This window comes from Oreochromis niloticus, linkage group LG3, assembly GCF_001858045.2.
Source record: "Oreochromis niloticus isolate F11D_XX linkage group LG3, O_niloticus_UMD_NMBU, whole genome shotgun sequence".
Classification (NCBI taxonomy): Eukaryota; Metazoa; Chordata; class Actinopteri; order Cichliformes; family Cichlidae; genus Oreochromis; species Oreochromis niloticus.
Window position 1 is genome coordinate 26,709,718 of NC_031967.2, and position 14,229 is coordinate 26,723,946.

Consider the following 14,229-nt stretch of genomic DNA (forward strand, 5'->3'; position numbering starts at 1 on the left):
GGAAAGCATGTTTATGTCTGTGTGTGCCTGTTTGTCTGTGTCTATATGTCAGGTCGGGTCTTAGCTTCCACCTCCCTGGGAACTCCCAGGCCCTCCAAAGTGTGGAGGCCTATCTCCCCTCACCACACTCCCTGCTGGTAACTGATGCCCTCAGGGGTTGGTGCATTGGTGGTTCTTGGTGTCCGGGGCTGGGCGCTCAGGTATGCACCAGCTCACTCCCGGTGGCTACTTGGCGGGGCCTGGTGCCTGTCGCTCGGTCAGGCCTCTTCCGGGGCAAAGGGGGCCCTCGGGCCTCCGGCCTCGGGGCCTGCAACTCGGTTCACTCTGGCACAGCTGGCTGCTGGCAGAGCCGGCGGGCACGCCAGTGCAGCCCCCTCTGGCTTCTGCTCCGTGGCTACTGGGTGACCCCTCGTCTGGGGATCTCCTCAGCCCTTCCCAGGAGGGTGGCACGGATGCCCCTCCGGTGGTACTCCTTGGGCTCTCGCACTCTGGGGCCTCTGGATGTCTGGAGCCTGGATCTCCTCCATGCCTGCTTCATGCCCTGGGGGACGGGGCTATGGGCCTCCACACCCTCTAGCAGACCGTTACATGGGGAAACCTTTTGTATACAAGCGCGTTGATCCACACAGGTGTGCACACAGGTGTTCACTGTTCGTAGACATAAACTACACCTTTCTTAGCTGCTACTTCAAAGCACATTGTGCGCTGTCTGTCCTGCGTGCTGCACAACAACTTTCAATATTTAGTATTTACTGCTGTTCACACTTAGCTAGATTAACGTGATGGTGTTGTGTTTAGTATGTTGCTTTGTTTTTGTTTGGTTTTTTTTGCTTGTCTTCTCTTCTTTTTCTCTCAACAGGTGATCCAGGAGATTTTTTTTTTCTCTTTGTCTTTGTAAGTGCCCTTTCTCACTGTCCCTTTTCCCTTCTGTTTTTCTTTTCCTTCCTCTCTTTCTTTCTCCCTTTCCTATCCCCCAGTCATGTCTGTCCCATCTGTAACAACTGAAAATAAAGTAAATAATAACAACAAAGTTTGATCAAATGGACCAATACGGCAATGCCATGATGATCCATTTGGCAAAATAAATCCATTTGGTATCCTTGTTGGTCTTCAGACAACAATTCTGACGGCTAAAGAACCAAATGGGACAGACAAAAAAAAAAAAAAAAAGAATTTAAATCATGACCTATTCTTAGTCTAGAGAGTATGACTCCTTTTCTGTTTTTACCAACTGCCTTGCTCTGCTCCAAAACTCCAATTTTCCAAAGTGCCGCCCAAACTTCCATCTTGTCCCATTTAACTTCTTCAGCCTCACTGTCTTCCAGTTCATTTTCTTTAATGCCAACATGTGCATGTACCCAATTAAACTTTTTTTTATGATGATAGACTCCAAAAAGCTTGTATTGTATTTTCTTATTTTGCATCATATTCTTTGAAGCAACACTTTTTCGTTCATTTAATTACTTATTAACAGAACTTGAAACCAGAGCCACTGTAACAGCAGACAGCACAACCGTACCAGCAGGGGGCAGTGTGACACTGAACTGTGATCTGAAGGGCGTTACTAACTGTAAAAGAAACCTCAACTGAAAAGAAATCCATAATTGATGGTGAATAAGAGGGATGTGCATCTCTAAGTAATGCACCTACAGCAGCAGACGATCACGTCCTGTCCTCTGGAGTTTACTTAAACCAGGATTGCATGACTTCTTTGGAAATGTAACCAAAGATGGTGCTGTGACGTCTCAGGGTTTCGACAAGTGTTTTCCTGAAAGGCCTGAAAAAAGCATCCGAACAACTCAGATGATTCTGCTGAATGATCAAGGACTATTTTTAAATTAATGTAGAGCAGTTTGAAATTGATGTTGGAAATCGTGTGAAGAGAGAAGAGAAAGGGGGTGTTTGTGGTATGAGCAGAAAGAAATAGTGTCATTCTCTCCACTTCTTCATATTTCAAAATAGTTAGCCATTTTGTCCTGTGAGACAAATGGATTGGTGTACAATGTTTCAGAGCAATAGAACCATCAGCGGTTTATTGGCATAGAAATAAAATAGTCATGTGGGTGAACATTGTTATGCAGTCAGTACAAATTTGTACTGGGCACAAAGTTAGAATTGGTGAGATATGTGTGCGTTGACCTGTTAACCAAACATTTCCAACCATAAAACCACTGCTAGCATCACTAACCCAAAATACTGTTACATTTTTCATATTGATCACTAGTCACAATGATGTTAACCTGCTGTGTGAGCATCACACAGCTATCTGATTGACACATAGCATCATGACTTATGTTTAATGCTTGTGTGTTTACAGATTTTCCTTTAAAAACTTTCCTTTAAAAACAGGATTGATCATGTGCTGCTCTCTTCAGGGGAAGAAACGCTTCCCCTGAAGAGAGCAGCACCCCGTCTGTGCATCTCACTGTTCTTTAATATTTATCTGTGTCATTTCTTCATGCATCTCAGTATTAACATGCAGTATATACAGACAGAGCAGTGACTGTGGTGGGAGCAACTTTATTCACCTCAAACGTGTCAGCTGCAGCCAGTGCTTGATGATTCCTCTTGTATGACAGAGCAAAGCTGCTGCTTTTTTAAATGTTTAAGTCAAGTTCAAACCAATAAACACCCTCATTTTCTGTTTCATTATCTCAGTACATGCTGTACTCTATTGTGGACATGCAGGAGTGAAAAAAGTTTAGGACACCTGTTTAAAATATCTGATGACAGGATGTGGTTATGTTCTTTCTGCTGAAATGTTATTATATTAAAACATTCTAATCTCTGACCTCTACTTCTAGTTCAGGTGCAGTTGTTTGTAACAGTAAATACAGAGTTTGTAATGTTAATGCAAAGTAAAACTGGCTATTGTTTGATGTAAATATGATTTTATAGTGATTACCTTGAACATTTAGGCTACTTTCTGTAACTGTACCTAACAGTGTTTTAGAAAATCCTCTGAAATATATTTTATTTAACTGTGACTTCGGTGTCTAATAGTTGAATTATTAAGTGTGTGATTGCTTTGATCTGTGTACATCAGGCTAGGTTATAACCACTTCTTCTGCTTCTATTTTGATGGTAACCTCCCCCACTCTCTGTTATTTTTTTCTGTGCTTACTTGTAAAGAAACAGTTTGACAGATGAGAAGAGGAAAGAGAGGTTGTGTACCAGCGATGGTTGGTGGACGACGTTATGGTAGCTTCATGCACAGCATTGTGCTGCTGCTCTGGGTCTGTCTCCACTGTAAGTAAACCTTTTGCTTCCAGATGTTTGTGACATGTGTTGTATTTGTTGCCTCATGAACTCTGGTGCATGAGTGACTTCAGAAGATGGAAGATAGCTGCAGCTTTGCCATTTCTGAGTATTGTTGTGCTAGAGTATTTATTATTGTTCTCACCGCTACTAATCAACAATTATCTTTAACAGACATTTTTTGAATTCCTGGGAAACAGCTCCTGATACTTTATTTCATTTTTTTTAATTCATTTGCTGTTCTATGTATATGAAAATGACAACATTATGAATTCATGCTTGTCCACAGAGAAGCGCCTAAAAACATATCATGGATAGTGTGTAAATATTTTTGCTATGTTTACATTTTTGTTGTGCCAAGTCAGTCATATCAGAGATGTCACTTATGATCTTCTCATTCTGTAAAGAGATTTATTTATTTTTTTTCTGATTTGGTTGTTTTTACTTTAACTATCACACTTCGACAATAAGGTTTCAGGCAATTTGGACCCACTCACATGTTTGTGACCTTTGACCTTTAATTAGGATTATACTCAATCGTTTGTATGTTTTTCAGATGTGGAGGCTTCCAGTAGAAAACGCGTCATTCACAAAAAAGTTGGAGATACTGTGGAGCTTTCGTCAGGCTTACCAACTGAAGGGGTGACCGTGGCAACGTGGAGATATGGAGGAATAAATGTTGCAGACAAAGATGTGGGTGTTTTTGAAAAATCTCCATTTAAGAACAGATCAGAGCTGAACCTCACAGACTTTACTTTAACAGTGAGAAAACTGACTCTTCAAGATTCTGGTGATTTCACTTTAGTCTCAGAGGTGAATGATGAGCAAAGGCCTTCAGTCACCATCACTCTGCAAGTTCATGGTAAGAGACTTTGTTTTTCTTTTCTTATTAAACAAATTTCCTGATTACTGTTAATGAAAAGAATTCCCTGTTGGCTTATGAGTTTGTTTTTCTTCTTTGGAAAATGAGGAGTAATCTCCTAATTCTGTAAGTTCTGAGCTTTACTGCTGAGAACTTAGAGTACATCCAGGGCTAATTACAAATGACAAAACAGGAATTAGAACTAGACACAAGACACGAGGAAGAACAGACACTAAAATAAAACAGGAAGAAACAGAACCACCAACTGGACACATATACAGAAAGGCAAATAAACCTGAAAAGAGGACACAGAGACATAACACAGGCATAATATAACAAAACAAAGATACCTGGACTCACATAGAATTTAACCAGAGAAGGAAAACTATTATTATCTATATTGTAGGGTCTTTACGCTACAATATTAAGCACATTGAGGTGCTGTTTTTGTGATTTGGCGATTTATAAATTAAACTGCATATTTAATATGCAGACTGCTGAAGGATATAACATGACACAGAAAAAATAGGAATCACACAAGTAGACCCCAACCCCGGGTCCAACCCACCGACCATGACAACATGACACAGTGGTAAACTGGCCTAATTTTATACATTAAATTTGGTGAGCTCTGCACAAACATCTACTTTAACCTGCAAAATATGACCTGACACAGACTCTCTCCTTCTGTTAAGCAGCCTGTCATATAAAACAGTTCTACCTTGATTGCCTCAAATGAAGATAGTCAGATCAGCAGGTCAGGATAGTTTGCACATTGCCTTTAAAAGGTATCATTTGTCTGTTTTGACAGGCTAATTTACTTCTTCCTGTGTTAAGTCTCCACACAAACCACAACCTACGCCATTAAAAGTCTCATCATGCAAGCAGAGGCACAGACTGTAGAAAACATGCACATTTTCTTGTTACTCTCCATGCATAACCATGACCCCTTTTTTAGGGGAAGAGACGTCCACTTCATCTTGCATGCAAGTCATTTTTATCCACCTTATCATCACTTTTGCAGACTGTTATTCTCAGTATGTACATACAGTATATACAAACAGGAATCTGTGGTGGTGGATATTCAGAAAAAATCATGTTTCCTTCTGAAATGTTAATAGATAGACACTCTAAACTCTGAGGTTACTTTCACATAGCTCACATACAGTTGGATCATTAAATACAGTTTCTAATGTTAATGCAGAGTAAGACTGACTTTTAATAACTAGGGTCAAGATTGCTATTGTTCGATGCAAGTAGCATTTTGTGGTGATCTTGAAAATTTAGAGTATAAGAAGCAATGTTGTAATACAGTTTTGTATGTAACTTTATAGTTATGTTATACTTAGTTATATATAGTTTATAGTTTAGAGATTTATAGCATTTTAGTTTGATTATTAATAGTGTGTCTTCTTTAATCTTGTGTCTATCAGACCAGCGATGGATCTTGTTCTGCTTCTGTGTTAATAGAAACTTCCCCCCACTCTCCACCCTCTCAGTTCTTTTTCTGCACTTACTTATGAAAGCACAGTTTGACAGACAACAAGAGGAAACAGACGTTGTTCCTCTCTCCACAGAGATGGTTGGTGGATTACTATGTTATCGTAGTTACTTCATTCACATCATTGTGCTGCTGCTCTGCCTCCGTTGTAACTCCACCTGAGTTTTCACATGTTTGCGACATGTTGCATTTGTTTGCCTCACTGACTCTGATACATGGTTAGGGTAGAGTAGAGGTCAGGAGTGCTTCTCATATTAAGAAAGGGACGTGTCAAGAGGCTTGCAGTGTATTTTTCTTGTGGGTTCTCAAATGTGGTATTACTAAAGGTAGTGGTGGCTTTAAAGTCATAAAAATATGTTAATTCTAAAACTGGAACATCTACACAAAGAAAAAATAAAAACATTTTAAAGATTATATATTGTAAGAGTGTTAGTTTTTCTGATTAAAATAAGTCTCATGTTCACTGTCCTAACTGTTCGTTGCAAATGTGTCCTCCCTAGTATTTATAACTACATGAACAGTGGGCCTGTTATATCTTGTGGCTCTAAAATTGCAGTGTTGTTTGCATCTTTGCTGCCCTGCATGAGCAGATTTTTGATTTTCTGCTTTTTTAAAATGTATTTATCACATTTTAGGCTAAATGTGACCAACAGACACAGCAATAAACAGTACTTCTCTGGATTTAATGAAGTTTGTTGTTGTTGATTGAACTATCCATCAATCGATCTTCTTCCACTTATCTGGGGCCAAGCCGCAAGGGCAGCAGCCTAAGCAGAGAAACCCAGACCTCCCTCTACCCAGCCACCTCCTCCAGCTTGTCCAGGGGAACACCAACTTGTTCCCAGGCCAGCTGAGAGATATAATCTCTCCATCGTGTCCTGGGTCTGCCTCAGGGCCTCCTCCTCGTGGGACATGCCCGGAACACCTCACCCAGGAGGCGCCCAGGAGGCATTCTTGTCAGATGCATAACCAACCTCAACTGCCTCCTTTCGATGTGGAGGAGCAGCAACTCAACTCTGAGTGCCTTCTGGTTGGCCAAACTTCTCACCCTATCTCTAAGGGAGAGGCCAGCCACCCTTCGGAGGAAGCCCATCTCTGCTGCTTGCATCCGTGATCTCATCCTTTAGGACACTACCCACAGCTCGTGACCCTAGGTGAGGGTAGGCACGTAGATCGACCAGTAAATTGAGCGCTTTTACACTCAGCAGACTCTGCTTCCTCTAGGGAAGACGTGCCAGTGGGATTAAGGAGGTCCTTAAGTATTCCTTCCACCACCAGAAAATGTTCTCAGTTGAAGTCAGCAGTGCTGACCGACAGGCCAAGTGGAACACTATACACAGTGCAGGTAGAGCACTGCTTCAGCCACTGCTGAGCCACGTTCCACTTGGCCTGTCAGTACCTATCAGCTGCCTCACGGGCTAACCAAGCCAAGGACTCCTTCAGCTTGGTGGCTCCTTTCACCTCTGGTGTCACCTCTGGTTGGTTACCACCAGGACAGGCACCAACCATGTGCTGCCCTCACGACACGTGACCATGTGAAGCTAGACAGCCAGCGAACAAAATAGACGAGATCTTCCACACAACGCTTGCTTTTCTTGCTTTTAATGAAGATCCTTTAAAGCCTTATCTCTCTCAAGGCTTCTCCTTGCTATTTCTTATTTGTAACTGAAATATACAGAAAGTGAAAATAAACTGCTAGCTAATACACATCTTAATGACAAACTTAATGGTTAGCCTAGCTTAACACGTGCGTTACATTAGCATCGCAGTTAACTCCATGTAAACACATATAAAAGTTGTTTCGGAACACATTAATACTCACAAAGACGAACGTTTTCCAAGGTACAAGCGTGTAGGGCACTCTTGGCGTGTACATGAACTCATTCACTCTTTTAATACTGCCGAAGTACTTTTCACAGCATTAACGGAGAAAATACGTCAAAGATAGGTTAATGATCAGAGCGCTCCCTCGCTCCCATTTCCGCACATACAACACAAAGATTGCTTGCAATAAGGATGTCTCACTCTGAGCAAATTTCAAACCCACACATTTTAACTGTTTTTAGCATGAATCACTTATAATATTTCTTAACTTTGAACTTATTTATCACCTCGCTTACGTAACTTAATCAGATTATGCACTAACTACTGACTTTTGACCAAAAGGCATAACAAACCACCTTATGGACTGGAGCCTCTGCTAGGCGTTCCCAGCACACCCTTACTATATGTTTAGGTGCCCCAGGTCTGTCCAGTGTCCTCCCCTGCCACCTGATCCAAATCACTACCAGGTGGTGATCAGTTGACAGCTCAGACCCTTTCTTTACCCAAGTGTCTAGAACATATGGCTGCAGGTCTGGTGATACGATTACAATGTCTATCATTGACCTGCGTCCTAGATCATCCTGGTGCCACGTGCACTTATGGAAACTCTTATGTTCGAACAAGGTGTTAGTTATGGCCAAACTGTGGTTTGCACAGAAGTCCAACAACAAAACATCACTTGGGTTCAGATTGGACTAACTATATATAAAACACTGTATAATACATTTGTAGAACTCTGCACAGAGATATGTGTGATGTAAAATGTGACGTGACACACACTCTCTCTCTCCTTCTGTTTTCTCATTAGAGCCCATAACTAAACAGCCTGTCATAAAAATCAATTCTACCTGGGAGGCTTGTAATGAATCATGTAAAGTTCTGCTGGAGTGCAGCGCAACTGGTGATGTCAGCTACAAGTGGACTGTAGGAAAACAAACACTAACTGGTCCCAGTCAACAATACATCATCAGGGAGCAGGATGGAGAGACCAATGTCACCTGCACAGTTTCCAATCATGTCAGTGAGAAGTCTGCATTTCAAACTGTGAAGTGCAGCAAAGATCATTCACACAGAAAAGAAACAGGTATGTGGAAAGTGACTGTAGTTGTGAATACAATGTAACTGTTCTGTTTTAATAATTTATTAAAATAATTAAATATTCTTTTTTAATATTGTTTGTGATTTCAGAGTGCAGATCCTTTTCTCTTGTGATGTTCATTGCTGGGCTGTTTACTGGAATATTGATCACTCTACTGTTGCTCTTTCTGCTTTACTGCATAAAGCGTAAGATTTTTTGTTGCTACTACTAAAAACGTTCTCTTAATCTCCTAATCTCATAATACTTTTTTCTTACTTTTTTTTCAGGTCTATGTCACAAAAGGTCAGTGTCATGGTCCTGGGTGTGGGGATGAAATTTTTCCTGTTTTTTTCATACTCTGATTTTGTGTTTTTTCATGCTTCCGTTTTCTGTATTTCTACCTCCCTTACATATTTTTTGTATTTTGTGATTTCTAGTCTTTAGATTTTGTTACTGTGCCTCTCCTGTTTTCTATGTGTCACATCGACCCAGTTACGTTCTTATGTCTGTTCAAGTCCACGTCTCAGGCTGTGTCTTATGTTTCCTGTTTTATTTTGATAGTTCCTCATTTTTAAGGGGGTAGGAAAAGAAAAAGTGTAAACTTCATCCTACTCCTTTTCGAGCACACACATCGTGTAGACATAGAGATATTGATTAAAACCTGTTGGTTTAAAAGTTTTTTTCTTCTTTTCTCTTGTTGTTTCAGTTATATTTGCATGTTCGAAATAAAAAATTCTGTTGTTTTTCCCTTAGTATGTTCAGTTTTGCTTCCTCCCCGTCTCTTTGTTTCTGATTAGTATGAGCTCTGTTCCCTCCTGTTTCCAATCCCCCCATTATTCTTATGTATTTAGTCCCTTTTTCTTCTCTTTCTGCTTACCTCCCTCATGTTTCCCAAGTGCCAGGTTTTACCAGGTCTCAAGTTCCCCGTTCCCAGTTCCAGGTTTCGTGTTTCAGGTTTCTATGTAGTTTTTCTATGCATCTTGTGTTTTTACGTTTAACCTTCCACAGTTAGAATATAACACAATTCAACTTTATTGTCATTGCACATGTCACAAGTATAAGCCAATGAAATGCAGTTTGCATCCATCCAGAAAGTGCTTTAGCCATATACGGCAAGGGTGTCGATTGGGCATGGACAGAAGGAACATGTCCCCACCAATAATTTGATCTCTTCGAGTAAAGAAAAACAAAAACCGATAGAAAGAAAAAAAACGATCTATCAACGTCTCATTCACCCAGCGGTGCAGAAAGAGTTAAATTACGTTCTCTACTGGAGTCCTACCTCATGTGACAAATATGGCCAATGTGATTGGCTGTGCCTTTCAGGGAGCTCTGTTTAGTTTTAGCAGCGGCAATCCTGCACTGCGAGGACCTGCAAGGAGGAGAGGAGGATGGCAGCACAAAGGAAGAACCTGGATATAAGAAAGTATTTTTCAAAGAAACCTGTAAGTCACTTAAAGTCAAGTTCACTCATAAAATGTGTCCGTCATAATAACGTTACAGGCAATACCAGGCCATACATGCCAACCCTCCCGATTTTTCCAGGAGAATCCCAAATTTCAGTCCCCCTCCCGAAAATCTCCCGGAGCCACCATTCTCGAGAATTTCTCCCGTTTTTCCACCCGGACAACAAAATTGAAAAACCATATCCCAGATTGGCCCAGCCAATTCCAGTTTCCAACAATGGCTACTACTACTGCAGCTACTTAGTTTTAATATTACTCTTATTACTCTTTCTGGGTCGCAAAATAAACTTTTAACATATTTTCAGGCGAGAATGTAGCTGTGTAAACTTCAACTATCTGAGCCGGCGAGAACAGCAAACTCCCAGCACATCGTTTTAGCTTTTGGCCCACATCAGTCTAAAATTGTATTTAACCATAAATAACGTGTTGCCATGTCCACCAGGAGAGACTGGACAGTATAGATGTAAAACAAATATGCCAGCAGTTTATCTCAGTTAACGAGAGGAGAAGGCATGTGTTTGGCTCCTTCACATAGTGGACATTGAGTTGTGTGGGGCACCAGTAGGCCATGTGTGTTGCTGTAACAGTAGTTCATGTTTAGAATATAAAATCCCAGCTCACTGAGTTGATCGGGGCAATAGTGCCTAAAATGTTGCATAATTTTGCTGAGAGATCTTTTACTTTGTGGTAATCTTAGATGAGTAGTTTTATGGACAAAACCCAGCAGGTCATTCAGTGTTCCCTTAGTGCTAATGTATAAGAGATGCTGGTGTACTAAGACTGAAGTAATGGTGTTAAGTCCTTAAAGTCATATTCTTTTATTGTCATGACTCTATTTGAAGCTATTTTTATTTTTGTATGATACCTGATTTATATGGAATATGGCTGAAGTAAACTAAAGTCTAAAATACTTAGTCAGTCATTTGTTTAATAGTAATTTAAGATTATATAATTCACATAAAAAAACTATGAATTGTAATTTTAAATGGTTTAAAAGCATGTAGAATAGCATATGTAGGCAAGTATATTTCTGCTTTTTTTTTTTTTATCAAAAAGCAAAGACAAAAAGGGAAAAAAAAAGGAGCCGTGCAGGGTTCGGTGGTTGAATCATCCGTCCCCACCAAAACCAAAACCATATCTACGCCCTTGATATACGGTATATTATATAGATATATATTATTATAAGTATGAGGGTACAAAATATGGGTCTATTATGGGTATGTTGCAATGTACAGAGTATGAAGGTATGTTATAAATATGCTATAACTATAAGTGTGTACAGGCTGTAGTGAGTGTACAGGCTATGAACAGGATATAAATATGAAAACTACACAGAAATATGAAATATAAAGCTATACAGAAATATAAGCTATGCAAGTTATAAACAGTTGTAGAATTATAATTATTCTGTTGTACAGAATGATTGTCTATACAGCATTTACAGTAGTGGTGGTTCAGTCCATGTTATTTTTGTGTGTATTAGGGTATAGTTTTCCATTTGTTTGTTTTTGTCCATTGTGTGTGTTCAGTTATAGGTGGTTCTGGGTGTGTGTATGTTCAGTCCATGAGTTTAATGTGGGTCAGATGTCAGGAGGCAGAGTTCAGGAGTCTGACAGCTGTAGGGAAGAAGCTGTTCCGGTACCAGGTGGTCTTGGTCCGGAGGCTCCTGTAGCGCCTCCCAGAGGTGAAGAGTCTATGTGATGGGTGACTGGGGTCTTTGATGATTTTCCCAGCCCTTTTCAGACACCGCTTCCTATAGATGTCATTTATGATGGGAAGTGGTGCTCCGGCGATGCGCTGGGTGATTTTCACGACCCTCTGCAACGCCTTCCGGTCCGAGGCAGAGCAGCTCCCATACCTGCTCTGTTAACTGTTATACAGTTGGTCAGGATGCTCTCAATGGTGCAGCGATAGAAGTTCACCAGGATGTCTGAGGACAGGTGGTTCTTCCTCAGAGTCCTCAAGAAGAAGAGGCGCTGGTGAGCCTTCTTGACCAGCTTGGAGCAGTTGGTCATCCAGATGAGATCCTTGGAGATGTGGACTCCCAGGAACTTGAAGCTGCTCACACGCTCCACAGCCGTCCCCTTAATGTAGACGGGTGGAGGTGGATGTGGGTCAGCATTCCTCCTGTAATCCACGATGAGCTCTTTGGTCTTCTCAGTGTTAAGCATCAGGTTGTTTGTGTCGCACCATTCAGCCAGACGATCCACCTCCTCCCTGTAGGCGGTCTCATCATTGTCACTGATGAGGCCAATCACCGTGGTGTCATCTGCAAACCTAATGATGGTGTTAGAGCCATTGGCAGGTCTGCAGTCGTGGGTGAAGAGGGAGTAGAGGAAAGGGCTCATCACACAGCCTTGTGGTACACCGGTGTTCATTGTGATTGTAGATGAGCAGCGGTTATCCAGTCGGACATGTTGGGGGCGGTTTGTCAGGAAGTCCAGTAACCATTTGCAGATGAGGGAACTGATGCCCAGGTCTGTCAGTTTCCTGATGAGTTGTGAGGGGTGGATTGTATTGAACGCTGAACTGAAACAGTTTAGGTTTCCATTAGTTTATCACAGTCTCCCATCAGCTTCTCTTTGCTTTCTGTTAACATTCCTCTCCATCTCCGTTGTCTGCATTTGGGTCTACACTCTCTCCACTCCACGCCATCTGCCACAGCAGACGTGACAGTAGTTGAATCTCATCAACAGCAGTAATATAAAAAATACTTTTATTCTACTAATAATAATATATTTTACTTATTTCAGGCTCACACAGTCTGAAACAATCAACCAGGAAGAAAATCAACAAGTGTACTCGGCTCTTTCCCACGGTCAGGTCTAACACTGTTTACGTGCTCTGATCGGTCACCTTACACTGTTAAAGAATGATTAAATGTTAGATCATTTGGAGATGTTATTAACTGTTATTAACTTGCAGGTGATCGTTGTGTTTATGAGACAGTGAGAGGATCTGAAGATGCTGGACCAGGTACAGTATGACAATGATGAGCCATGAAAGTAATAAATGAAAACTGTGGGATTTCATGCAATTCGGTTATGATATTCTTAAATTGTTCTTACTGTATTTCAGCTGGATCACAAATACAGTGCATCAAATCAGACTAGACGAGCTGCAACATTTAAGATGTCCAAGAACATGTTCTGAAATTTATTTTTTCAGGATTGTAAATGCCTATATTATGTTTAGCAAGTCATTTATGAATAAGAAATGTATTATCTGATCTCTGTTTTTGTCTAAGTTGGAAATGTTTAATAAACCTGTCTGATGAGATTCCAGTCTTTGTTTTAGTTCTCAGTGCACACTTCTACACAAATGCTGATGGTGAGAAACTGATTTGGGTTTTTTTTCTACTTTTACAAAATGTGCATTGTTTCCTCCAACCCTCTCCACCCTGAGTGAAGGTTAACTGTGCTGTTAATATTTATGGACATTTACACTGCATTTATAAGCCATATTTATTGTAGTATAATTTTTTTTGCAAACAACATTCCTTCCTCTAGTCCGGGGGGGGCAATTCCAGGCCCCGAGGGCCGGTGTCCCTGCAGGTTTTAGATCTCACCTTGGGTCAACACACCTGAATCACATGATTAGTTCGTTACCAGGCCTCTGGAGAACATCAGGACATGTTGAGGAGCTAATTTAGCCATTTAAATCAGCTGTGTTGGTTCAAGGACACATGTAAAACCTGCAGGGACACCGGCCCTCGGTGCCCACCCCTGCTCTAGTCCTACCAATCGGTAGGACTAGAGGAAGGAATGTTGTTTGCAAAAATTTTTATAGGAAGAACTCAACGTGCACTACCACTGATCATATTGCACCTTATATAGCATGTGCTCCTTTATTACATATATAACTTGTATATAACTTGTACATATCTGTGTAGATACTTACGTTGTTACATACATTCCCTGTGTAGATACCTCTCAAACTTTAAGTCTTTTTTTTCTCTTATTCTAAAGGAATTTTAACATAAAAATCTACATGTTGCTAACAGAGAGATGCCAAACTGTGTTTCATTGTTCTTTTAACATAGACAATAAAGATCTAATCTATTATTTACCCTTGATAAAATACTATATAGATATTAATAGGTAATAGTTAATACATATTTCCTATATATTTTTTATATAATACAGTACAGTGCAGAGGTCTTCAGTAACACTTCATATATTTATATTTTGGTTCAGAGGAGTCAGACTTCAAGGGAGCCAGGGTCAAACAGACTGAATCT

The 14,229-nt window shown here is 40.6% G+C and overlaps 1 protein-coding gene across 1 annotated transcript in view; it reads left to right on the plus strand.

Moving 5' to 3' along the window:
- Positions 1-13,268, plus strand: part of LOC112846233 (uncharacterized) — a 35,663-nt gene extending 22,395 nt beyond the window's left edge. Inside the window, exon 8 of the mRNA XM_025905673.1 lies at positions 13,068-13,268. Within this exon, the coding sequence (XP_025761458.1) occupies positions 13,068-13,102 (35 nt within the window). The 3' untranslated portion in view covers positions 13,103-13,268. The remainder of the gene's footprint in view (positions 1-13,067) is intronic.
- Positions 13,269-14,229: the final 961 nt, after the last annotated feature.